At 38.5% G+C, this 25,584-nt stretch overlaps 2 protein-coding genes across 11 annotated transcripts; one reads left to right on the forward strand and one right to left on the reverse strand.

Annotated features, from left to right (window-relative positions):
* The first annotated feature begins 5,139 nt into the window (after nucleotides 1-5,139).
* Nucleotides 5,140-21,695, forward strand: tpd52l1 (tpd52 like 1). Of its 10 annotated transcripts, none has more exons than XM_067571657.1 (10): nucleotides 5,140-5,276; nucleotides 8,529-8,627; nucleotides 9,895-10,134; nucleotides 14,073-14,191; nucleotides 14,280-14,428; nucleotides 15,503-15,604; nucleotides 17,087-17,101; nucleotides 17,708-17,746; nucleotides 18,572-18,632; nucleotides 19,369-21,695. In XM_067571657.1, exons 1-10 carry the CDS (start codon nucleotides 5,258-5,260, stop codon nucleotides 19,492-19,494), a joined length of 969 nt encoding a protein of 322 aa, XP_067427758.1. In that variant the 5' UTR covers nucleotides 5,140-5,257; the 3' UTR covers nucleotides 19,495-21,695. The 10 variants fall into 10 exon arrangements, with proteins under 10 accessions (XP_067427758.1, XP_067427759.1, XP_067427761.1 ...); XM_067571658.1 differs by having other exon boundaries at nucleotides 17,720-17,746; XM_067571660.1 differs by lacking the exons at nucleotides 17,087-17,101; nucleotides 17,708-17,746 and adding an exon at nucleotides 16,361-16,393.
* Nucleotides 21,535-25,563, reverse strand: hddc2 (HD domain containing 2). The gene is made up of 6 exons (XM_067571668.1): nucleotides 25,357-25,563; nucleotides 24,571-24,692; nucleotides 23,680-23,782; nucleotides 23,455-23,523; nucleotides 23,131-23,269; nucleotides 21,535-22,930 (listed from the first exon to the last, which is right to left on the reverse strand). The coding sequence occupies exons 1-6, from the start codon at nucleotides 25,525-25,527 to the stop codon at nucleotides 22,779-22,781; spliced, it is 756 nt and encodes a 251-aa protein (XP_067427769.1). The 5' UTR covers nucleotides 25,528-25,563; the 3' UTR covers nucleotides 21,535-22,778.
* Nucleotides 25,564-25,584: the final 21 nt, after the last annotated feature.

Raw genomic sequence — 25,584 nt, forward strand, 5'->3', positions numbered from 1 at the left:
TGTGTGGCAATTGTGCCAAAACAAAACGCTGAATGTGGCAGGCCAGACAGTAAATCCTTTCCCTTTGTTTGTTTTTTTGTTAATTTTTTTTTTTAGAGGTTGCATTTTACAGAGGTTTAGTGTGGTACTGCTGTCAGTGTGTCGTGGAGTTTGCATGAAGAAATTGACTTGGAGTCTCTGTAAGATTGCACAAGTTGTAGGAATTTGCGTAAGACAGTTGAAAGAAAAGACTGAACAGTTATTACTACAGCACATGGTACCTGTAGATGAACAGAAGAAAGTATTTAAGGTTTTACTTTTCAGTTGTTTTTTTTTTGTTTTTGTAGCAGTGGTTTGCCAAAGAGCTAAACAGGGTGTTAGATTTTAAAAGCATGAGTTTAGAGGTCACCATCAGGCTGCTGTGCACTGAATGTGTTTTAGATTCAATTTGGATGTTGTTGTTTTTTTTTTTTTTTTTAGGTGATCCGGTTTTTGAGGTTTTTAAGAATTGATTTGAAACGTTTGGTTTTGTTTCAGATATTTGCTGTGAAACAAGGATGTCTGTCTGCTTGTGAGTTTGGATGGTGACATAGTGGTTTTCCAAGGCACACACACACACACACACACACACACAAGCTTACACACACACACACACACACAAGCTTTAACTCACTCAAATCGGCACACGAGAAAGCACACACACTCGGAGTGCTGCCAGGGAACGGGAGATTTCCAAGAGCTTTAAAGGTCGTCACCTGGCAGCAGCCAGCTTTCTCTCCTTCACTTATCCCTCTATCCTCTCCTCCCCGCTGCCACGCCTTCATTTTGTTTTACTGCTTCTCTTTTTTTTTTTTTTTTCTCTCTCTCTCTCTACCACCCTATTCCTGGTTCTATCGCTTTGCTCACACCTTTCCGCCCTCCTGCCCTCTGAGGTGTAACTGAACTTACATCCTGCTGGCCTCGAGGTGGGGAGGTTAATGATTTCAGTACAAAAGGCTCAAATGCCGTAATGGGTGCACATCCACTGGAGCTGTGGCCACTGTTGAGCCACAAAATCCATCTGAACTGGATGCTTTTGAGCCTCTTGATATATGTGGAAATAATGCAGAGCTACCTGCGGTGCACGCAGCAGTCAAATATAAGTGGTTTCCACATCAGTAGCAGATTTGTGCGTGTGTGTGTGTGTGTGTGTGTTTATCCCACCACTCCATGGAGTAATCTGGGTTTTGTTGTTCGCTCCCTCGTGAGAGCTGTACAAAGTGAAGACTAAAGGAAAACAAACTAAAAGGCGAGGGTAAGCACAATATATCTGCACATACAGATATTACAGTGAGAAAAAGATGCAGAATGGAACATTTGAGGGGAAAAAACACATGCAGTGAAGACAGTGTCCCTCTTTTATCTTTTACTGCAGCAGCTTTGTATCAGTGCATCTTTAAATCTGTTTATCATGAGTGTTACAGCACAGAACATCACTGAATCTTAACAAAAACAGACAGATTTAAGACATTAAGGAAAAGCAGGTCGGATGTTCATGCATGTCAGACATTTTGCAGTGCAATACCGTTAGCTTGGCTCTGTCCCAGGGATCTGAAACATTTCCTACATCTGGGAGATCAGAAAAATTCAACTGTCAAATACAATGAACATGTAGATACAAGATTCCTAAAGGACATAGAGGATATATTGTTACACACTAAATCAGTAGGTCTGGACTCTCAGGGAGTTTTTTCTGTTCACTGCACTCACAGCCTTTTATCTACATAAACGGTGCCACAGAAATTACCGGATAGCACCACCGTTTCAAAATGCTTCCTGATGCATTTGCCCAGAGCTGCTTAGCAACCATATTTAGTGTCAAAAGAGATCCAAACATCTTAGTTTAGTGTTTCCCAGCCTGACTCTGTTATGTTGTGAATGCTGCCTGGTGGTCAGGGGTCGAATCTGGGCCTTAAAAAAAAGAAGAAGAAGAACAGGAAAGGTTGTGTTAATGAGTCAGCACGGAGAATTTAAACGTGTCAAACAAAAACATTGAAACATTTTTCCAACCTGTTGTTTAGTTTTAACATATGCATACATGTTTTGTCTGTCTGCTCAGCTAGTCCTACACTGACATGTTGAATTGCTGCTTTTTTTTGCTTTAATGACATATGACTGACAAGTATGAGCTGTTTTTACAAAGTCATGAACATATATATATAATATATATGTACTATTTCCATGGCTTTTTACCAAAAACATCCTGCAGTGTAGACTGTACCACTGCTGAAACAAGTTGTCCATTGATTAGCTTATTGACAGCAAATTTACCATTGACCACTTTTATAATCAATTCATCAGTTACATAATTTATCAAAAATATGCGGAGTAATGCTGTAGTGTAGCTCAGGCAGGGACAGAAATCATTTATAGTCACGTGTTTTGTCTTTACCATCCAATCACTCATGTCCACAACCTAACCCGTTCACTGAGGCGGTCCATATAACCTGGCTGGTGCTAATTCATTCTGCTTTCTCCAGGGAATACACTGCTCCTGCATTACATCCACCTCCCCAGCTTCTGCTAGCATTAGTACTAGGTGTGGCTTAGGGAGAAGCTCACTGCAGTGATGTTCATCAAATATCGTGTCTCAGGCTCTGCCGAGGGGTTTGCAAGCTCAGGGACCATCTCAGACACGAGCAGAGTCACGCCACCAAACTAAAATAAACGTCATGTTGAAATAAATAGTAAAAACTTGGCTTGAGTGTCCTGTCTGAACTAACATCTGGTCAGACAGACAGTAAACAACCTCTTAGGAGCCAAGGGATTTGCTGTCAGACAGTAATTGCAAATATGAATTTGTTCTGCCTGGTAAGCTACAGGACAAATGTTTAAAAAAGGTTTTATTACAGGATGTTACCTGTCCTGTTCAGCCCCTCATACATATCTAATTTCTTACCTTTTTATACATGTACAGGTTGTGAAATTCACAATTCTGCCCACTGATGCAACGTTAAGATGCCATCGTTTTGTTGTGTTGCTATATATTACTGACGTGATTGCTCACATTTATGTAAACACTAAACAACCGTTTGGGTAAAGCTTTATGGGCAACAAAAAAGTTGCTTTATATTAATTCGTTCAGTGACATGAGAGCTATTTTGGCTAATGATTTTTTCCATTGCTGGGGTGTATTGGCTGGCTGATACTCCTGGCTTTTTTTTTGTTGCTGTTACAATCCCAGTGATACTGACATAAATATGCAATGGTGCCTTTACAGCCACTATAGCACAGGTGTTGTCAACCTGTGGTTCAGGAGCCCCTGTGTGACTCCAAAGATTATATAAATGGGAGTAAAAATGTGTCACAGAGGATGTGACACATGGGTCAGAAAGATAACTTTATTGATTCTGCCTCAGCATGTGAAAGTGTAATATATCATGATAATAGTCCTTCTATTGTAAAAGTGTATGAAACCACTATTGGATAAATCAGTGGATTAGTTACACTAACACACAGGGTACTGTGCAGAGCAATCAGGCCTTTGATTAGCAATGTGTGTTTATGCTAAACCAGTTCTATAGCTAAATATTGCACCTTTACAGTAACACAATCCAGGGTTTCAGCTGCATCCCAAATACTCTTGTACTTTTGCACAAGTTAAAACTGTCACTTTATCTTGGCTCATACCAACCTCACTCTCTGGACACTGTACATTAAAAAGAGGAAGCAGTAGCACTGTGACCCCTACGTCCAACATTAGACTTGTCATTTTCAAAACGATATGTGGTCATTTCAGCTCAGTAGGCCTGTGGATATTCATGTTGCAGTACGTGTTGTATTGAAATGTAACATGCTTGGGGTTTCCTAACCTAGAAACTTGCAAACGTGTCGGAGAACAGCATCATATTTATGTCAAAGGTATTTATACTCAAAGAAATGTCTTGAACTTGATTTACTGTGCTCCTCGTTTGCACCCAGAACACCTTCCACCTGCTGCCACTGTTAATTATCTGCTGATCTTACTGTTGCTCACTTAACCAGGCACAAACACTGTTTTCATCTAAGGATTTGATGGAGAATAAACTGAACTGTCAAAATGCCAAAACAACCTTATCTGACTATTTTCTTTATACAGTATATCAATATGTATTACTAGATATGCTAGACATTAACCAACCTTTTTGTTGACAGGTTTGTGGATGTTTTTATGTCTGATTTAGTCTCTTCTATAACCAGTATAATGTCTGTCTGTTGGTCTGTTGGTCAGCCTGTCCATTACAGTAATATAAACCAGTCTTTCTATCTACAACTACAGTTGTGACTACAGTTTTATGTCAGCAGGGGTCATAAGAGCACCACAGGAGGCAAATCCCCATGAACTTGTTCTGTTAAATTGAGCAGTGCAAATGCACAGATCACATCCATAGTCAGTGTAACAAAGAATATATATATATATATATTACCATATTAGTTAAGATTACATAATGTATAAAAATAAGTAAAAATATATAAATAAATAGGTAAATAATGAAAATACTAATTGAATTCCTTCATTATTGAAGTCCTCTGTTATTGCTGTTAGTAGTAGTAGGAGTATTAGTACTACATAGTACTACTACTACTAGAAGTAGTAGTAGTCGTAATAGTTTGGACTGCATACAACAATACAAAGAAAGACACTGCCTAAGAGGTTTAAAAGGAAACATTTTATACAAACACTATTGGTGAAATGTAACTAAGTACATTTAACCAAGTACTGTACTTATGTACAATTTAGAAGTACTATTTTACTTGAATATTTCTATTTTATACTACTTATACTTGCTCGCTATACTTTCTCCATTACATTTCAGAGGCAAAAAAACTTACTTTTGAGACGTTGAAGTACATTTTGATAACTTTTATACCTCTATTTCAGTAGTCTTTTGAATGCTTTCACTTGTAATGGAGTATTTCTTGAAGTATTGCTACTTTTACTTAAGTATAAGATGTCAGTACTTCCTCTATAATTCACAAACATACATATTTATTATTTGGAGCTATTGAAATACAGTCTCCTCTTCAATTAGTGCAGTTTTCTGTAAATAAATATGTTTGATAAGTACATTAAGTAAATTAGAACAGCGCGCGCGCATTGGCTCGTGCTTCAAGCTCCGCCTGTGAGAGCTGTCCAGGCGCGTGACAAGCCAGGAAACCCGAGTAAACACACGCTGACCTAACGACCGGTGCGGCGCGTGCTGGTACCGTGCAGTATCTCTCTGAAGGAGCATTTGGGAAGTTCACCTGGCCGTTGCCGATGGAAACCAGACAACAAGGTGAGTCAGTGTCGGTTAATGTTGAAAATAACGTCTGTTATTTTGCGTCCAGACGTCATTCGCTGCCGCTGCGTTACATGTTGGTTTGCTGTTGATCTGATAATGAGCTGAACTTGACTGCACACGTCACTGTTTTGACGTTGAAGGAATGTAAATCAGAGAAAACCAAATAAAATCTGTTGTGTCTTATCATAATCCTCTGAAATTACTAGAGGTGCAATTTTGGAGTGAAAACCAGAGGTGGAGGAAGTACTCAGATCCTTTGGAGTAAAAGTACCAATACAGTAATGTAAAAATACTCTATTACAGGTAAAATCCTGCATGAAAAATCTCTTTAACCTTTTTAAGTAAAAGTGCATAAATATGATCAGCTTGATGTAGTTAAAGTATTGCAGTTAAAGTAGTGGTTTGGTCCCTCTGAATGACATATATTATATCATATATTACATCATTAGATTATTAATACTGAAGCATCAGTGTGTAAGCTGCATGTTACTGTTGTGGCTGCTGGAGGTGGAGCTAGTTTCATCTACTTTATATACAGTTAGTTTAATTCAGTGGTTCCAAACCTAGGGTTCAGGCCCCTCTGAAGGATCACCAGATCGATCTGAGGGGTCTTGGGATGATTAATGGGAGAGGAAAGAAGAAAAAACAAAGTTCTGATGCACAAATCTGTTTTCAGTTTTTGGATTTTTTCTCTAATCTTTTATTTTTTTGTTGAAATATTGAATCATTTGAACATTTATTGAAATAAAACCATGTGAGAAGTTTAGAGGGAAAAATGGTGGAGCTGTTAACAACTCATAGACATCTGAAACGTGACCTCGCCCACTGGATTCATCTTTAACATTGTGTTGTATTTTAAAAGCTTGTTATATTATCCATTGTGTCAAATCTTCATCTGAAAAGTAACTTAAGCTGTCAAATAAATGCAGTGGAATTGTAATAGAAAGTACTGTATTTCCCTCCCTGAAATGTCACAGAGTGAAGTATAAAGTAGCATCAAATGGAAATACTTAAGTAAAGTACATGTACCTCAATATTGTACTTGAGTAAACGTACTTAGTTACTTTCCACCACTGGTGATAACTGGGTTATTGTCTTATTATTAATGATGATATTATTGTATCCTGTTGGACTGCTGCTCTCAAACTATAGCAGCAGTTTAAACTGGCAGGAATCATTTGTTGTACAAGTTTTATAGCTTGTATGCTGCTTTCTCAGCCAACTCCCTCCTACTAAATCCTTAAAGCCTTTGGACTGGTTGAAGCGAATAAAAAGATCACACATGGATCTTCAGACATACAGTGGACCATTTCAGTGCTTTAGGCTTGTGTTACTGTTTATTCAAGACAACACGGAAACTCCAGACAGTTGAGTCCTGCAGCTGGATACTGTTTCCTGGCTCAGAGGTTGTGTGTTTGTCTACAGTAGTTCTTTCCAGATGTTAAAAAAAACATGAGTTTTGAGGTATTTTTTTTAGAAAAATGCCAATTTTCCATTGATCTCTGAAATCAGTTTAATCATCTTCTAATCCATCTCCTTCACTTCCTTTAAATCATGCAAAAACTAACATATGTAGCCAAATAACTCAGATATTTGGTGGATGCTTTATTCCAAGATTGTATTATGAAGGAATGAGCGCATTGTTTCAAGTAAATAATTCATCATTGTAGTTCATAAAACATTCTGTACAGTCTACAATGATTGACAAATACTTTTGTCCTGTTGCCATCCAGGCGACGTGGGTTTTGTTTTACCATCTGTGGAATTAATAATGTGTGTAAAATTTGTGCTGTTTTAGGGCTGACAGTGACAGACGTTGTTGGGAATGTTTTTTAATGTCTGCTCATGAATAACTTAACTTACTGATTGTCAGAGTCACACACAATCATTTTGGTACAGCTGGTAAATTCACTTTGTCTTTCAGGCATATTGCTGCTTTTTTTTTTGTATTGAGAAAGTATTATTTGAAGGAGACGAATGAGACTGATGAAGTAGTGCAGTGGTTCTTAAATCCATGCAGTCAGTGGGATACGGGTGCTGTTTGTTTATCCAGGTAGTCAGCTGCATTCCTTTGAATTCCAGGTATAAGTGACTCCTTGTTAGATGGCTCACAGAGGTCAGCGGGGCTTTGAGTTGAAAGCTGGAGCAGTGAAAAAAGCTTCTCCTTGTATATTACTAACCTTCAGGATGATTTGCATTGATAACAGGAATATAAACTCCTAAAACTTTATGATCCCACCATGAAGGGAATGTTCAAAATATAAGTCCTGTCTGCAATGTTCCCATGTAAAAGCAACCGTGATTAATTAAAATGTGTTGGACTGATAAAAGGGTTTTATGCCATATACAATATGTACAGCAGTGTTGCTGTTTGGCCATGCTGCAGGAAACTTGGCCTCTGGTTTAGCTTCAATTGATTTTGCAGCCATATGACCATCCCCAGGCCTCTGATTTAGCGTAGCCACATGACCACCGGGCCAAATGGGAATCTTGTGACCAGAGGTATTCCACCCCGGACAAAAAGAAAGGGGGAGAGAAACAGAGAAAGGAGAAAAAAAATGAGTGTTACAATGTATATTTAGCAAATAACTGCATGTTTTCAGCCACTTGTCACCTGTGTTGATCTTCTCTAAAATTGATTCAATGTGATACAGTGTTGTACTATTGATGCTTATGATGTTTATTTGAAATTATTGCAGTGTAATCTTGATGTTTGACTTTTACTGTCATACAGTGTGTCATCCTTCACATTCATGCTTTTACACTAGAATCACCCTGTGACTTTTCCTTCCCTGAAACACAGTCGAATGCGGAACCAGAAGAAAATGTGTACTATTGAAACAACACTGTCCTCATGCTGGTCTGCTTCCTCCTGTAGTGCTGCAGCATGGGGTAATGGCAATTCACCAGAAGCCAGAGAACGTTAGTTGCTCAATAACTCTGGATATTCTTGCTGAATTGTTTAAAAGTCACAACGGATCTCATTGTTAACTCTGTGTGGAACAGTTTTGCTCTGCAAGAATCTCGTGTATCTGGTTTAAACAGCTTCAAGAAGTTCATCTGGGTCAACAGGTCAAAAGTCAGATTTCCTGTCATTCTTCCTGTGCAAATGCAGAATCAGATAATCAACGCATCTATCTTCATGGCGAGACAGAGGGGTGGTGATGTGTGTGTGTGTGTGTTTGTGCATGTGCATATAACCAGTTTTCTTGTCTCCTCTCACCCTGCTGCCTTGTCCTGCTGCAGAGTTGTACTCTAGTGTTCTGGGTGAAGCAGTGGTGGACTGGGGCAGCATGGGTCCCGGAGAGGAATGGGTTAACTCAGCCACACACGAGGGAGAGCAGGGTAAGACTCAACTCTCCCGGTTAAGAAAAAAAAAAAAGTGAATCCACAGTGAATCACAGGGTGGAAAACTGCTGCCGGCCGCACACAGGAGAGTGACGTTAGCGCAGGTGTGCGTTGTCTGTGACATCAGCAGTCAAAGGCAAAATACACCTGGAGTGACATCACTGGGCCAGAAGTGCAGCATGTTTTTAAAGTTTCAGTTTCAGTATTTTTTTAACAGCTAATAGTCAGGAGAGCAGGTGAATGTGGTCTGAGTGGGTGAACAGAGTTAGCAGAAAAACCTGTACACTGTTCAGGTCAAATTTGAGCCATTTTAACTTTTGATAGCAGTAAAAACAACCTAAATACCTTTCTGTTAACCCGAAATTTTATGACCTAAAGTGAGCCAGAATATACAAAAACAGAAATATTTCAATTTTTTTATGTTTGTACAGCTGATACACATTCATATTTATTAAAAAACTACTAAATAATACTAAATAATAAAAAGTAGGTCAGGGTTAAGATAAAATATTAACTGTGATGTGTCTGTTAATTACAGAGCATTAATTTTCCATAAATGATTATGACTGCTCCTGTGCCATTTTGTATGTTTTTTTTACATTTACATGTTGGATGTGTTAAAGCTACACTAATCAATATTTTGCTTGTAGAGACGGACCTACAGAGAATTATCACCCCACTGTGCAGTTCGCCTTTTAGCTTCTTTCAGCACATTGTTTTGGTTTTATGGTCCGCAGCTTTACTGTTTTGGTTCAGTCTGACGGCTCTTATCAGCCCTGCAGCTCTGATAAACTTACTGTGCGCTACTTTCCTGGCACCGGACAGCAGAAAGTTTGTGACTAGCAGGTGAACATATTGCTGCATTTACAGACCAGACTGGAGCTAAAAGAAGAGTGAATATTAGACTTACATTCATCAGGTGGATAGAAACACTCCAAATAAAGATTTAGTGCTGCTAGAATAAACTAGCATAATGTATCTCTGAGATTTGGAAGGGTTTTTGCTCTGTCAAAATATTCATTTATTACTTTTTCTAGGAGCTGAGATTTACTTTTGAAACTAATTAACCAGCCGGCACTGTTAACAGAAACTCCCTGTCCACTGGAATCCCAATTACAGTTTCACAGGGCTCATAATCAGAGTTTGCATTTTTCATCAGTCAAACTAAAACTTCAACAAACCATTGCTTGTGAGATAAGACAAATCCAGCACCCTCTGTTTTGTCTAGGACACTGAAAATGTGTTCACCTGTTACTTTACTCAGGTTTGAATCAGGGTATGTTTGTACCCGCGGGTGAGGAGTCGGTTAAGAGGAGCTCACATGGTGAAGACTTGGCTCAAATGGTCCAAAATGGAGAAAACTGGACAGAGAGAGCAGCCGTGTGTAGTGACGAATGGGGTAAAACGTCACCACCAAGGGAGGATCAGTGGGGTCGGACGTCAATGTCCCACTCTGACAACTGGGTCATGTCCAGTACTTGGGACATGCAACTGGATAGCACAGGTGACGCGGGACGTAGACTAGAGCCCGTAGAGTAGACGATTTATCAATTTGGGTCAACATTTACTACTCACCATAATTGATCTCTGGGAACCTAAAGCCACCAGCAGGTCCGTAGTCACTGCTGAGGACACTCAGGTCATCACCTTAGTAGTTTTTCTTGGAATTTTTGGGTTTTAGCAACTTGCAGTAGGTGAATTAGATGCTAAAGTTTATTTTTTAAAAACTAACACATAGTGAACACACTGTTTACTGATTCCAGTATTATTAGACTCAATATTTTAAAATTTAGACCATTTATGAAAAGAATTAAAGGATTCAGTCTTTACCCACTAGTTTATTCTTGTGGAGAAGGCTTTGAGACTTTTTTTTACACATTTTTAAAGTTTTGGTGCCAAGTGCATTGATCGAGTTCTCAGTTGAAGTTCTGTTATAGAGTGATCACTTGATCACAAATTTAAAATAATGGAATTACAAATTTTACCTGGACTATCTTGTGACACATCATATTTTAAAAAAGTACAGAAAGCATTTACGGTAGCATCATTCCTCGAGCTATTTATAAATAATTAATTTCCCATCTTTTCAATATATTAAACTAATTCTAGTCTGTGATAAAAGGCCGTGAAATTAAAAACACCAAAACATCAAGACAAGAAAAAAATGATGATGGCCAGATGTGTCCATGGTCAGACAAGCATCAAGAAGTGGTTTAATGGGTCCAGTAGTTGATATTGAGACCTGAAGGTGAAAACAAATGAGACTGTTAGTGGTCCTGGTGGTTACAGGTTCTGGGTCAGCTTGTTAATTAACTATACCATTAATTAATTAATTTCAAGGATTGTGCCATATGTTAAATGTTCAACCAAAGTGAAATATTGTATTTATATGTAGTTCTGTGTCTTGTTGTCCCACAAAAAAATGTACAAATGTCAGTGAGCTCCCCCCCTAGTCTTGTAGTGAGTAGCTGTAATAATGTTGTAGCACAGAAAATGACATTGTCAGTTTTCTCACGACCTGAACTTACTTTGCATCCTGCTATAAAAGTTTATCTAACCGATTTTACGCAGTGAACCATAACTTGGACCATTAATTTACAAGTTTCATCATTCTTCACATTCCAGAGAATTGGCAACGCTACAGCACTGCATCACAGCACAAATGACAGGGATCGTATTATATTTTAAATCTGACCTGAGCTCCAAAACTGTCAACCATGAGTCCTTTCAAGTGTGTTTATACCACTATATGAGTGATAAGAAAAAACTGCACATCGACTGGTATTGATAGTATAAGAAGAGGCTTTTACAGGCTTTGTTTCCGTAATGACAAACTGTCATACATGTGACTCTCATCAAACAATTCTTATATCCGTCTTTCAAGCGATTACCAGACTCCCATAACACAGACGCAGCCTGTTCTGAATTGTGACAAAAATGCCTTTGTGTCATTTGAATTCGTCTACAGATTTTTTCTGTCTTTCAACTTTAGAAAGCACATTACTATAAAAGAAACCATCTGCAACACCCTAAATACTCATTTTGAAAACAAGTATGCTAAATTTAGCACCAACATGGTCACTCAGAATTAGATTTAAAGCAATAAAGGCATTAGCAGTTTGAAAAAAACGAATATTGTGATTATTACATAACCAAAGGCGAGACTAATTTGGGTAGGGATGTTTATTGTTGTGGATGTGAAATCTCTTGTGTGCATTTTTGTGTTTTATTGCTGTTAATAATTTTCGAATTGCCTTCGTAACCAATTAATGCTACACATCTTCTGGCACTTAAAGCTATGTGAACGGGGGGAAAAAGGCTGATTTCTTCATGCACTTAAACAGACATGAAAAGCTTCCATCTGAGCCACGGGGGTTTAAAAATCTGATTGTCTCGCTGCTGTGTAATGTAGGCAGAAATAGCTCTTGACTATAGAAAGGCCTGCCTTGTGCTGGTGCATGCTGGGCTTGTTTTCGGCGCTGCAAGCTGCACTTGTGTTAACTGTGTGTGTTTTTGCTGCATGTGGTCTTGTAGTCAATGGGTCAGTAAACAGTGCAGCTAGCTTTTCTCAGTCTTTACTAACTTTACTTGTCTGTCTTGTAATGCTGCCACATCCAGAGAGAGGACACCTCACAGCAGGTACTGTAATCCTGTTCATTTCCAGTCTGTGTTTTTTTTCAGATAAAACATTCTGACACGATGACCTACTTGTATTTGCATTTCTCGGTTTGTATACACGGTCGTCCTGCTGTTGCCTGGTGCTGTGTGGTACCTGTCTGCCCTGATTTGTTCTGCACAAATAGCCTGTGGGAAATCCTACAACAATACAAAGATAATCAGACTGGAACAGTTTCAGTGTGTCAATTCGTGGTCCTCTTCTTATTTTCAGTCTTTCTCCTAAGTATGAGGATTTTATTACTTGTCATCTGTCTGTCATTATTGGCTTTATTCAATCATTTTTGCAGAATTTTTCAAGCTATGAAGAAAACTTTTCCACATGTGCTCAGCCGTGACTACTCATCTCTTAAATCTGAATGCTTGTGTCTGCGTATGAAACTGCTCTATGAAGCTGTGTGATGGTTTCAATGTATAGCTGCTGCATCATTTTTATATCAGCGTCATTGCTCTGCCTTATAGCAAACTTCCATTCACAGACACGCTGGAAAATATTTCTCCCCCTGCAACTAGTATTGTCTGAAGAGTATGTGTGCCTGTGTATATGGACGTAGTGATGTAATTGTGTGTTGAGATATAGAATAGATACTTTGTGCAAGTAGTATGAAAACAGGCAGAAAGCCTGAGAAAAAACTTTCTGGCACAATTTCTGAAAGCCACAACCTTTATTTCTTTTTTAAAGGGATTTTTTAACATCTTGTTGGATAGATTAGTCAGTGTCTGTGATTGTCATACTCTACACGTAGCATGCAGATGTTTTATTGAAAATAGATACCGAAGCAAGACAACATTGCATTAATTTTGACTCGAGGCTTGTAAAGTTCAAAATCCTCTAAATGTATCTGTATGTTAAACCATTAAAATCCAATATTGCAACCTGAAGTTCAATCTGCCCTCTGAAATCTGAAAGCATCTTGTTTGTTTGTGTGTGTGTGTGTGTGTGTGTTTGTGTATGTGTGTGTCTGGAGTGTCACTCCACAGAGTTAAAGCAAAATAATCCACGTTTGTTAATCCAGATTAGAGCGCCACAGGCTACAGCCACAGATTGCGTAACAGTCAGACAGACGCAATCAGGCATGGAGACAGACGCACAGACGAGAGACAGACTTGCAGATAGTAGCACACAGCCAAAATGAAAGAGAGATGCATTCAAGAAAAACAGGGAGAAAAAAGTAGGAGAAACAAACAAAACAGGAGAGTTCAGTCGCATTTTCTCCAGAATTACTCACAAATTCGTTCTTTATTTCTTTGAAATACATGAAAGTATTGAGACCAATAAAGATTATTACATTACATTAATTTGGCAGATAATTCTGTCCAACTTCCAAAAGTACATCCATAGGAACAACAACTTGTCAAAATTAATCAAAATGTTGACAAATTGATGAGTTTGATTCCATGATCAGATGCAGATTTTTGGAGATTCTTTCGTGCCTTGTTATAAAAGATGGATTCCAGATCATTTCAAAAAGACAAACACATCATTGAGCGTATTATTGGATTTGTTGTTTTTTAGTTATTTAGTTGGGTTTTTTTTATTCTGCAATTGTTTCAGAAGTTGAAATAATTGTATTGTTGGTAAAAAGAAGAGAGAAGAGAAATCTGCAGATCAGAGGAAAAATACTATGTATTAACTTCTTTGTATTTGGTGAATGATGAAATGATGCTTAATTGTAGAGATGAGTGAAAACTAAACAAATCACGGGTCATGCACAAATGCATTAATGTACATTGCTCCGTGTGTGTGTGTGTGTGTATTTCATACAGGTTTTCTGGACTCTCAGCCACTGAGAGAGGCTGATGAAGATCTGGTGTCAGAAGTCAACCTCAGCATCTCCATCATGACGGAGGAGGAGAGAGAGGAGATCCAGCAAGAACTGGCTAAAGTATAAATGCACACACTTACACTGTCGGTGACCGAGTGAGAGGTTTTGATATTGTGAAGCAGCTCTTTGTTTTTCTGCGTCCGTCCAGCTGGAAGAGGAGATCAGTACGTTGAGGCAGGTTTTGTCGTCCAAAGAGAAGCAACATGCAGATCTCAAACAGAAACTGGGCATCACACCTCTGAGCGAACTCAAGAACAACATCAGTAGAGGCTGGCAGGACATGCAGAGCTCCACGGCGTGAGTTAGTGTGTACATGTGTGTGTGTGAGAGAGAAGGTCTGTATCCATGTGTGTGTTTAAAAAACTGAAAGAGTGTGCAGCTTTAATTGAGTTAAAGAGTGAAGTGAATGCTGGAGTGTATGCGTCTGTTTGTGTGCTGTCAAAAGAGGCAGCACATGACCAAATGCCTTCTATGTTTGCTGTCAACACAGATGCCCTTTATCGAACTCACACGCACAAAGTAAACACAAGTACAAAAAGCAGCTAGTTATGATCTTAACAGCCAAAACGGCCTAAAAATCACCCCGTGTCTTTCGTAAAAATAGATATTAGAAACCTAATTACGAAGACATAATCCTCTGCTCCTGGCTGTACAGCATGTATGTGATTTGTTATCTTTGTTATGCACACTGTAACAGACATCATAAACCTGATTAAAAACACATTAAACGGCTACACAGTGCTAAAGGCTACTGCTGACCTTGCTGCTCGATTAGCCGCACATGACAAATTCCCCTCCCGATTCCGTACCGTTGACATTACAATAATAAAAACGTAGCCTTATGATGAGCTTTGATATTAAGGAAGAAGAAATGCTGATTTTAACTGTATTATCAATCAGTAAAATATATAAAGGGTTCCTTCAAATCCCGGTAAGACCTTTTTTCTCATTCAGTGTGCAAAGAAATAATCAAATTTCCTGATTAGACGGGCAGCTCTGAGCTCTTGAGCAAGGGGATAGTCTCCCGAGGCCTCCCTTCTTATCCAGTTACACTTCAATCCGAGGATCACTTTACACACACGGTCGCCATCCTCATCTATAATGAACCAGTGCGACCGCGAGAGTGTGAGATCTTAGAGAGACTCAGATGGTAACCCAGATGTACGATTGCTGAAAGTTCCCATTCAAATCCAGATGTATATAAAAGCACAAATCAAATTACCTCAAATTTATATCATCCAAAAATGCATCTATAGGTATTCCTGCATGTTTATGTGCATGTATGAGTAATATATTAATGTAGGCTTTAGTCTGAGTTCAGTGCATAAATGTGTGAAATTTTAAAAGCACTTTCTCTGTTGTGTTCGTTAGGTACAAGAAGACGTCAGAGACACTGACCACAGCGGGTCAGAAAACCTCGGCAGCCTTCAGCACCCTCGGCAGCACCATCACCAGGAAGTTTGGAGACATGAGGTAAAGACATTTTACAGAGTAAAACCTCTTCCAGCTCACCTGTCACCTAGATCTTAATGTCAGCTCTCATTCTGCGGTGATGGATTTTTACGTGTGCTTTCCATCTCTGTCTCTCAAGCAGAGTTTTGACTCTTGCTTTATCTAGTTCAGGGGGAGCTGAGATTATGTAAGCCCACATTAAGCTGCTTTCTTTGGAAGCCGAAGGGCTAGAGGCAAAGTCTGTCTCCCTCACTCACTTTCTTTCTCCGGTTCTGTCTCTTTTCCTCTCCGTCTCTCGCTGTTGCTCCGTTCGAAATGCCGAAAGTGAACACAAAATGTGTGCGTGCCCGTGTCGGTCTGCATGAAATAAAGCATTCGTGAGTGAAGAGAAAGCTAGAGAACGTGGGCCTTTGTGACTTCTTGCTCGAGAGAGGGAGTGCATGTTGCAGAAACAGTGACCAGTATGTGCAGGAGAGAGCACGAGGGGAAGCTTTTTTTAGTTCAGGGACCAAAACCGATCGCAGGAACAACAGCATGTCAGCAGAGTCATGTTGGTACATGTTATTACTGTGATGTTGGACACAGTAAAAATATGTTGTGCATTTTTTGTGAAAATGAATCTACAATCTGCCCTGTTGAGAGTGTGTGATGTGTTGATGATGAGTGTTTTTTTTAAGACAAAGGGCTCTGTGCAGCTCTTGGTAAATCGCAAATTATTATAATTTTGGGGATATGGGTTACATAAAGGAAACAAAGCATTATCTTCCATTATTTCAGCATGGTTGGTCTAGAGTTACTGTTCCCTCGGAGGTATGTTCGTGTGGTTTATGGCTCATGGTGTGTGCGTTTGTGTGTATAGGTTTGGTTTAGATGCATGTCTGTATTTTTTGCTGTGGATATGTTCTCATCAAGTCAATAAATATATCAAATATTTTACATTTCTGTACAATTACAAATGATATTTTCCAGTGTTTGTGTGCTGCCACTGTTGCTTCTCTTCAATAATAACAACTAACTCTTTATTTCTATCTCTGCAGTGTGTGTGTGTGTGTGTGTGTGTGTGTGTGTGTGTGTGTGTGTGTGAGTACATAGGTAGTTTGTGTGCAAAATGCCAGTTCATCACTCATAAACTGGTTTCAACTGGTTTCAGGTTTCCTTCAGGATTGTGTTTACATGTTTAAGTTTAGTAGAATATTTTCATTTTGTTTATGTTGTGTACATGTGAGATAAAGAATATCCACATGGCATCATTCACTTGCTTTACTTCCTCCAACAGATGTGAGTTTAAAGGTTTTTGTGATTTATGTTCAAGTTTTAAAGAACAACTTCCTTGTGGTTTAATAGATTAAAAGTAGAAAAGGTAGTTTAGCTTTCATTAGTAGTTTGTATTAACAACATAAATGTTCTACTAAAGTGAAATTGCCTTAAAGATGTCGGAGCCTGAGATCACAACAGAAAGCTTGTCTCTTAAAATGTTTTCCATCTCCCTCCATGCTCCCCAAGGTCCAACTCCATAGGGTAAGAACCTGCTTGCTCCTGAGTCAGGAGTCATAGGGACTCGTAACTCGATAAGATCAGCTGATAGCACTAACTGGATGGTACAGTATGGACTTGAGAACAGTCAGCTGATTCTGGCTGAGTAAATGCCGCTGCCATGCTGGACCGCAGAACTCAATCAGGTGCTTGTCTGAGCTCAGAATCAGATCAAATTGATTCTAGTTTCTTATAAGCTAATATAAATGGTGTGAAAGAATCATGTGAGATGAACAAGGTGTCCTGACCTGTACACTCCTGACTCAATGTGGCTTTTGTCTGTTTAATGCTACTGAGTGGACAGACTGATGAAAATAATTGTGAGTTGTCACACTAGATGGTGTCATAATGTAAATGTAAACTCTACTTCTCCACCAGTAGAACAATAGACTTCCCTGAAAAGACTTCCCTGTCTCTCCATTTCATCCTGACTGACTTTGCATGTGCTTAATATTAAAAAAAAAAAAAAAAAAAACATGAAAAAGATGCTAACTAACTCTGTGGGCCAACTCTGCTGCATGTCTGGCTTTGTATGTGTGTGTAACCTGTGCTAATCATTAACTCCTCTCTCACCATGCTCTCCGGGGACAGCTACTCTATCAGACACTCAATGAGCATGCCCACCATGAGGTAACCGTTCTGTGCTTTTGGGCTTGTTTGTGTGTGTCAGTGTGTGTGAGAGAGAGAGAAAAAATAATTTTCATGTGATTTTTTTCTCATGTTTGTTTAATGTCTTTTTTTTTGTAATTTGTGACTGATCAGCTGAAAGGCAGATTAATTTTCTAAAAAGAGCTTTAGATCTTTATTTACCCAAAAAAAAGAGAATCAATTTACAAAATTGGGACCATAAATAAGGTCAAGTAACAGAACCGAACTCAAGCAGCGATAACAGACAGAACAGAACTGAACAGACCGAATATATATTGGCTGATCAAACCATTGTTGAAACAAAAGTTTTAACACAAACACAAGCAACTAAACTACAGATACAGTAGCACAGGACATTTTGTCATCAGTTTACTCCCCAAAAAAGTGCAGTGTTACTTCAGTTCAGTATGTGTTTGAAACAATTTAATGTGTCGACATTTTTTTATTTCGTTAATGGCTGTGTGGTGATAAGCTCATTCTGATGATGATGATGAAAAAATTAAATACCTGAGATGTTATTTCATTCGTACCGAAGCACACTTAAAGTCAGTCCCATTTACTGTTGGTTTGAACTGCCGTCACTACCTCAGTTCACTAAAACACATGAAAATACATGTATAATAAATACAAGTATTGTATTAAAAAGCTGGTTCTAACTATCCTTCACAATGCAACTCATATAAATCAGCGAGTTTATTAGTGACTTTAAGCGACTGAAACTATTTTTTTCAGAAAAGAAGTTGAGCAAATTATTCTGTACAGTTGGTCTAAATTAATAAACTATAATTTATTTATTTTTCTTTACAGAAACTCTCCCAGCTTCAAGTCTTTTGAGGAGAAAGTTGAGAGCACAGTGACCACTATCAAGGTAAACACTATGTGTCTCCTACATGCATACAAATATCAACTAGTATCATTTATCTGAAAGCATGAGGAATATATTATACAGTGTGTTTTGAAAGCATCTATTCCATTTTTTAAACCATCAAAAACTAATATTTAGGACAAAACATGTTAACCAGTTACTCCTGGTGACAGTCATATAAATTAGTAACATATAGATCATGCATTGTTATTATAATAAGCTTTGAAAGTCATAGATAGAGCCGCACACATAGAGAAACTGGCCAGGTTGCTGCCTCTGACCATGTCAGCAAAGCAGAGACAACAAAACACTGTAATCTCTGTTAATTGCTACTGTAGCTTAAACTCTGACTCCCCAGTGAGGCTGCTGGTTATTTATATTCACAGTGATGCTGCTCTGTACGGGGAGATGCTACACTGTCACACTGACACAGTCTGAACAGTAACAGTACTGACTTTCACACACTGGAAAAGCTCAAATATACATAGTAGTTAATGCTAAAACAAAAGCTGTAAAAGTAGTTCCTGAATGGATTAGATTTAGGGTTTTGATATCTATAAAAAAAAACAACCATCATAATCCTCTTATATACACCCTGCATGTGTCCGATAGTGGTAGTCTTTGTAAAAGTCTGCCACCCTGAGTCCACTCTGCAGCACAGCAGGATTCAGGAGAGAAAAATAGTTATCCAATGATGAAGTGCATCTTAAATTGATGCTTTTTTTGTTTGTTTTCTTAGACTAAGGTTGGGACTTCCGGTACCGGAGGAGGAAGCTTTGAGGAAGTCCTCTCCTCCGCAGCAAATGCCAGCTCTCAGGAGACGCCCACTAATAACTTGATGGACACAACCGAGAGACCATGTTAGAGCTGCGTCCACGGCACGAGGAAGGACTCAAACAGGAACTTTCATCGACGCAGCGCAAACCTACTCTGAATACTCTGAATGAAATATTACAGATTATTTTTGATTGGATGTCAAGTGTTATATAGGATGATTTTGCAAACAATTCCCGTGTATGTGATAAAGTCAGCAAACCCCAAATTCTTACACTCGATAGAAAATTGACATTGTATCAAATTTGTTAAATATTCTGAGCAGAAGCTGAAAGTTGAAGTCGTTTAACCTCTAAAACACACTCACCTTTGATTTCCACAAGTACGTATAACGTCCAAGCACATGCAAGATCGCAGGTAGTTGATTTGTCTTGTTGAACCAATGAGACATCAGCAAAGATAAATTGTCACCTGCCCTCCGGTGGCCTCCAAACCACATTACACCACAGATGTTGATGGATGGGGTTCAGGAGGGAGCAGCAACTAAAGCCTTAGTTAAAAATCGGCTCCGTGAGGGAGAAAGAACCAAAACTGTTTCTGTCTTGTCTGTCGTCTATCTAATACTTCACTTCAGTTGGACGTTGCATTGTTTGGCTCATGTAACGTCCCTGTCAACACGAGCAAGCAACAGAAATAAAAAAAAGATAATTCATTTCTTCTTTATGCTATGTAAATTCAGTCTAAGTGGAAACAGACATATTGGATTTGGCAGATTTTAAACACTTAACACGCAGGACTGTGTTCACTTTTATACCAAAACAATACAAATGTACATTTTTAGATAATATTAAAAATATGTATTTGATTTTAAAAAAAATACATTTATGTTTTTCAACTAACCCCTCATGCTGTATAAAGTAAAAACCGTCCTTGTAAACTTGTACAAATTTTACACTAAGATTTAAGACTTTATTAAAGCATCTAAAAAGATCTTTACTAACTTTTCAAATGCAGCCACTCCTACTTTTAAATACATGTTTTTTGAAAATACACCCTTGATACACACACACTCTGCTGCTGACAGTTTGGTCTGAACGCTGGATCGTACCTGGCATTTAACTCTCGGATCAAACCATGTGTATGTTTCATCTGTGTGTTCACAATATAGGACAACTTAGTTTATAGGTAGAACTGAAACACTGTATCTGTGCCATGTGCAGTGAAATATGGGCAAACACTGCATTTTTGTCTGTGTGTAGATGTAATGCTGGAGTGCAGTTTTGGGGTTTTTTTCTCACGACTGCTAAGAAGGACAAGAAGTCACACAGAATCTGATTAATCACTTGGGACAATTAAGTCTGCAGCTGTACACTGTTCTCTGTAGACATCTTCATTCCAGCACACGTTAGACTGGAGATTTTATTTGGCAAACTGAGATGTTTTTTAACCTTAATTCAGCAAAAAGTGGTATACTGTAGCTGTGTTTTCAGATTTGAACCTAAAAAGCTCCAGATGTAAAAGAAAGTTTTACCTGCTGAGTCACAAGGTACAAAATCTGATGCTATGTAACTGATACGCAGCATATAACGTTAATATAACAGCATCATACTGTAGCATTACTGTAATCCAATCTTTCACTGTAATGCAACCCTGAAATCCAATACATGTTCTTACTTACTTGTGCTGTGGCTAACTCTTCCTGCTGATGTTACGAAAGAGTTGGTGCCGCAAAAGATTAAAAATCTGATTATATAAAAACATCCTTTTTCACATTTGAACTACGCTCTTTCTGGCCACTGCATAACTTTGCCATCAAAGTAACTTTCTGCTTTCAATATACTGTATAATCTGTTTTCTGTTTCATTTTTCTCACATTGTCTTTCATGTGTTAAATATGTTTTTCTTTGCTGTGGTTTGAGAAGATGCCCGGATTATCTCATGTTTAATTCAGTCTGTCTATGAAGTGTATTTATTTAAATTCATGTCAACTTTCAAGTACTGAAACACGTCTTTTGAAGCAAGAAATTGTTTGTCAGGTCTCAAATAACTGAGGTTATAAATGTTCATTAACTGGAAAATTAATCACAGTACAGAATATATTTTACATTTTTACATTCTGTTCAAAAAAAAAAACTTTTAACAAAAGCTTTTATTAAAACTCTAAAACAAAACATTCAAATAAAACAACATTGTGTTTAACTTATTCATCTGTATTCATACAGTTAATCACACAGCATTATAAATACCTGTTTATGGCTGATGTGTCAATATTAAAGATTGTTTTAAACTAAAGCCAATTTCACAAGTGACTGTTTTTACAATACAATGCTGAAAACTGACTGAACTTCAAGTCAAACTGGTACAAAAACAACAACACATACAGTAACGCATGTAATGTGCAACTGAAATTCTATGCAACATATTAAAATGAACATAGTGAAAATAACTTCCACATCTGATAACTAGTTTCTCATTTGTCAGCAACACTGTGAATCCTTTGCTATGATGAATAAAAACATACAGAAGAAAAACTGTATATTACTAACATGTTTTGAATTGCATGCATCAGAAAATGCATTAACACTGTTTTGGAAGCGGAGTCACGCTGCTACAGCAGAGTCTGATGGTGCAGCGGCATCATGTAATGTAATAACTGCCAGCTTATATACATAATTACTTGTCAAAATGTAATAAAATGTCAGAAACACACAGTTCAGCCTGCTGATGTAAAGAAAATGTTGACATGATTTATAGTTTCCCTCTTAATTAAACTGTTGTTCCAACTACACATGTAGATAAACCAACCACCATATAACTCTGAAGAATAAAAGGAATTGAATTGCTTACTGTATGTTGCTTTCAATGTTAGATAATGTTGTTTAATCAATTAAAAATAAGACTAATGCACAATAGTTGCCACTTAATGTGATAATTTCAGAACATACCTAAAAAAATATGTAGCCTTATTATATTTTCAACCCATTTATAGAGACATTTAATTCTATTTTGACATGTTATTGCATTTGTACATTACCTGGCAGTTTTTGCACTAGTAGTTGTCACAATGTTTTGATTATAGATACTGATACTGTGCTTTCCTGGACAGTATGCATTACATTAGACAGTGTAGTCAATCTGCAAAGTCCTCTGTTACAGCTGAACCAAACGCTGACATTAGACAGACACACTGAGGTAAAACAGGAAAGATAATGGGTCCAAATAGCTGCAAATGCCTCACAAATTAGAGTCATGAACTCACAAATTTTGAGGTTTTCCATGTTCTATTTCATCCCTGCACATGTGATGCGATTGTGCGTCCTTTATACACGCATTGTGTGTTTCAGTCCACTGAGGAGGTGTTTGTGTGTGTTACAGTCAAGAAGTGTGTGAAGTCGTGTGTGGCTGTGAGGATACTCCACCAGCCGCCTGCGAGTTCCCAGAATCCTTTGTTCCATCAGTCATGCGACATCCCCTCTCTTTGTTCAAAGAGCCAACAAGCTGGAGCACATCTGGATGGTGGAAACGACCTGAGAGGACACAAAAATGACGATTAAAACCAGCACAACTGAAGGCAACGTGCCTCCAACTCCAAGTGATAATGTAACTGAATTAAAGATAAAACTGTTTCAAGACTTTTTGGTTTCGTCCAGTGAAGAAGAAGAAGAAGAAGAAGAGAAGCAGATATGAAATGAAGAAGAGGAGAAACAGTTAGAGATTGGAGGATTACCGTTGGTGGAGTCAAAGAACTCCTGCAGTCGTCCTGGCGTTCCCTCGAGCTCTTCATACTCATGAGCCTGCAGGATCATCTCCAGAAGGTCAAACTGTTTCACCAGCCGGGCCTCTGGACTGCTCTGCGTTTCATATTCCTGCAAGTTACATACAATTAAAAAGGCACACCTGGAATGCAAAGTCAAAGTGGCAGAATATATAAATATTTGTTTACATAGTTAAATCAGTTGGAATAGAAGAATTCTACAGCGCCCTTTGGCATCCGATATGCAGAACACAGACAAGACAACACAAATACATTTAAGATCAGACACAATTATACCTCCCACAGTCCATAAATCTCCTGTTTGAGTCCATCTGGCAGAAGACCTGCAAGATGTTTCATTGCTTCCTGAAGGAAAAAAAAAAAGAGTTTTAAGTATAAAAGCAAAAAAAAATGTTGCTATAAGTTTGTAATTAGCAGTTACGGATCACAACATCAATCTGTATTTTTAAGATATCACATAGACAGGTAGATAAGTGTAGATGAAATCTGAGTGTGGCTTGCCTCTTCTCGCCGGTGTTTCTCTGCTTTGCTGATGTTGTCTGACGGAGCAATATCTCCCACAATGCACTCTGCCATGTCGTGGACCAGAGCCAGCTTAATACACCTAAAGACGAACAGTTGAACAAACAAGACCACAGAGAACCAGTGTTTGTTTGTTTTTTACAAGCATAATCAAGTTAGTGACTGACATTTGGCACCTCTGCTGTGATCACTTTGCTTTATGCTGCATTAGAATATTGTAGAAATCTGACAGGTTTTCTGCCTTTCAGAGTTAAAAGTAAATGGCTCTGTGGGGACAGTGTTTCCATTTGGAGATTGTAAGCCACTTGTAAGTGTTTGTTCCACTACATCTCCACTATAAAACACTGACAGAAGTTTCATTTTGGGGTGAACTACTCCTTTCAATCCTGAATATTTGTGTTTCTATGTGTATCTTTCCAATAAAAACGCTACATGTTACAGCATCATGAACAAAGTCCAATGGAAACACATAAACTCTTTACATAATTTACAAAATATAGTCTAATTATGTTTACATTGTAAGTTTTATTTTCACAGACAAGCCAAGTTCTGTAATAATGCCAATTTTATTACATCAGTCTTGTATCTGTTGTGTAATTACATCTTAGCTTATTTGTATTGTAGCTACAAGGTTCAGCCAAGCCTTTACAAATATATGTAGCCAAACATTAGTGATGGGAGGGAAACACTTGATGACCCCAAATGCGTCCCTTGAACACCAGATTCAGATTTCTACATGCATTCTTTCCCTCAGGAAATGATTAATGTGCAGTATATCAGTTCATGCTTATGTCTATCAGACTCTGGTAGCCTTTCTTTAATGTGAGAGGACTGTAACATTGTTTCTGCTCGGCTGCGTGAATGTCTGACCTGTCCTTGTCCACTGTGGGGTCGGTGATGGTCAGAGACATCATGGCCATGCGGTACATGTGGTCGGACACGCTCTCTGGTTTCTGCACGTTCCTGTAAACCCAGCCTGTCCGTGGGACCCTCTGCGGGAAACATCAACAACAACACACAAATTATCTTCTGGCACAAGAGAGGAAGAGAAGGGGGAAGGTCTCATTTCTAAAATTTTTGGTCCATTAAAGAGAAAATCTGCTCTAAAATATAATTTAGTTATTCCATATTTTGTCATTCCACCAGAAAACAGTCTACACACTGATGAGCAGAAAAGAACTAAGTTCTGTGCATCTTTAGCATATGAATTAATTTAGCCGTGGTGTGAGCAGCAACTATTTTGTAATCAATCAATCAGTCATTTTAATAATTTTTCAAGCAAAAAAAGCCAAACATTTGCTTGGTTCAGTTTTTCTAATGTTGCTGTTTCACCCTGCTTTATATCATCCCTACTTTTACCTGAGCTCTGTGACTTTTCAACAAGAAATGTCAACAGTCACTTCAAACAGAGGCTCTGGGCCCCCTGACCTTTCGGGCCCCTGGACCTGTGACAGGTAGGCCGGTCCATGGGTGTCCTACAACCATTTTTCTGGAGCCTACAAGGCTTTAATAGGCGAGCAAAACAACTTGAGGGAAGTTAGTCTCAGCCCAAACACACCTACATGCAGGAAATCATGTTGAAGCTTATTAATTGTTTTCATTTTTCAATAGAGAAGATCACCTGATAAGTAGCCAGAGTTTGAAAAGAAGTCTTACTTTGAGCTGGCCGATAAATTTCATAAATTGCAGCATACTGCTCATGCCGGCTGTGCTCGCCATGGATGCAGCCATTACAGCCCGACGACCCGGACACAGAAAGGCGGTGTTAGCTGATGTAGTCGTCCAATGCGGCCGCTTGGCGGCGATATAAACAACTGGAGAGCGCATTCTACATTTAAATCCTCTGTCTGGTTGGTGGATTTTTTCATTATTATTATTATACAG

The sequence above is a fragment of the Thunnus thynnus genome, chromosome 18 (assembly GCF_963924715.1).
Source record: "Thunnus thynnus chromosome 18, fThuThy2.1, whole genome shotgun sequence".
NCBI classification, from domain to species: Eukaryota; Metazoa; Chordata; class Actinopteri; order Scombriformes; family Scombridae; genus Thunnus; species Thunnus thynnus.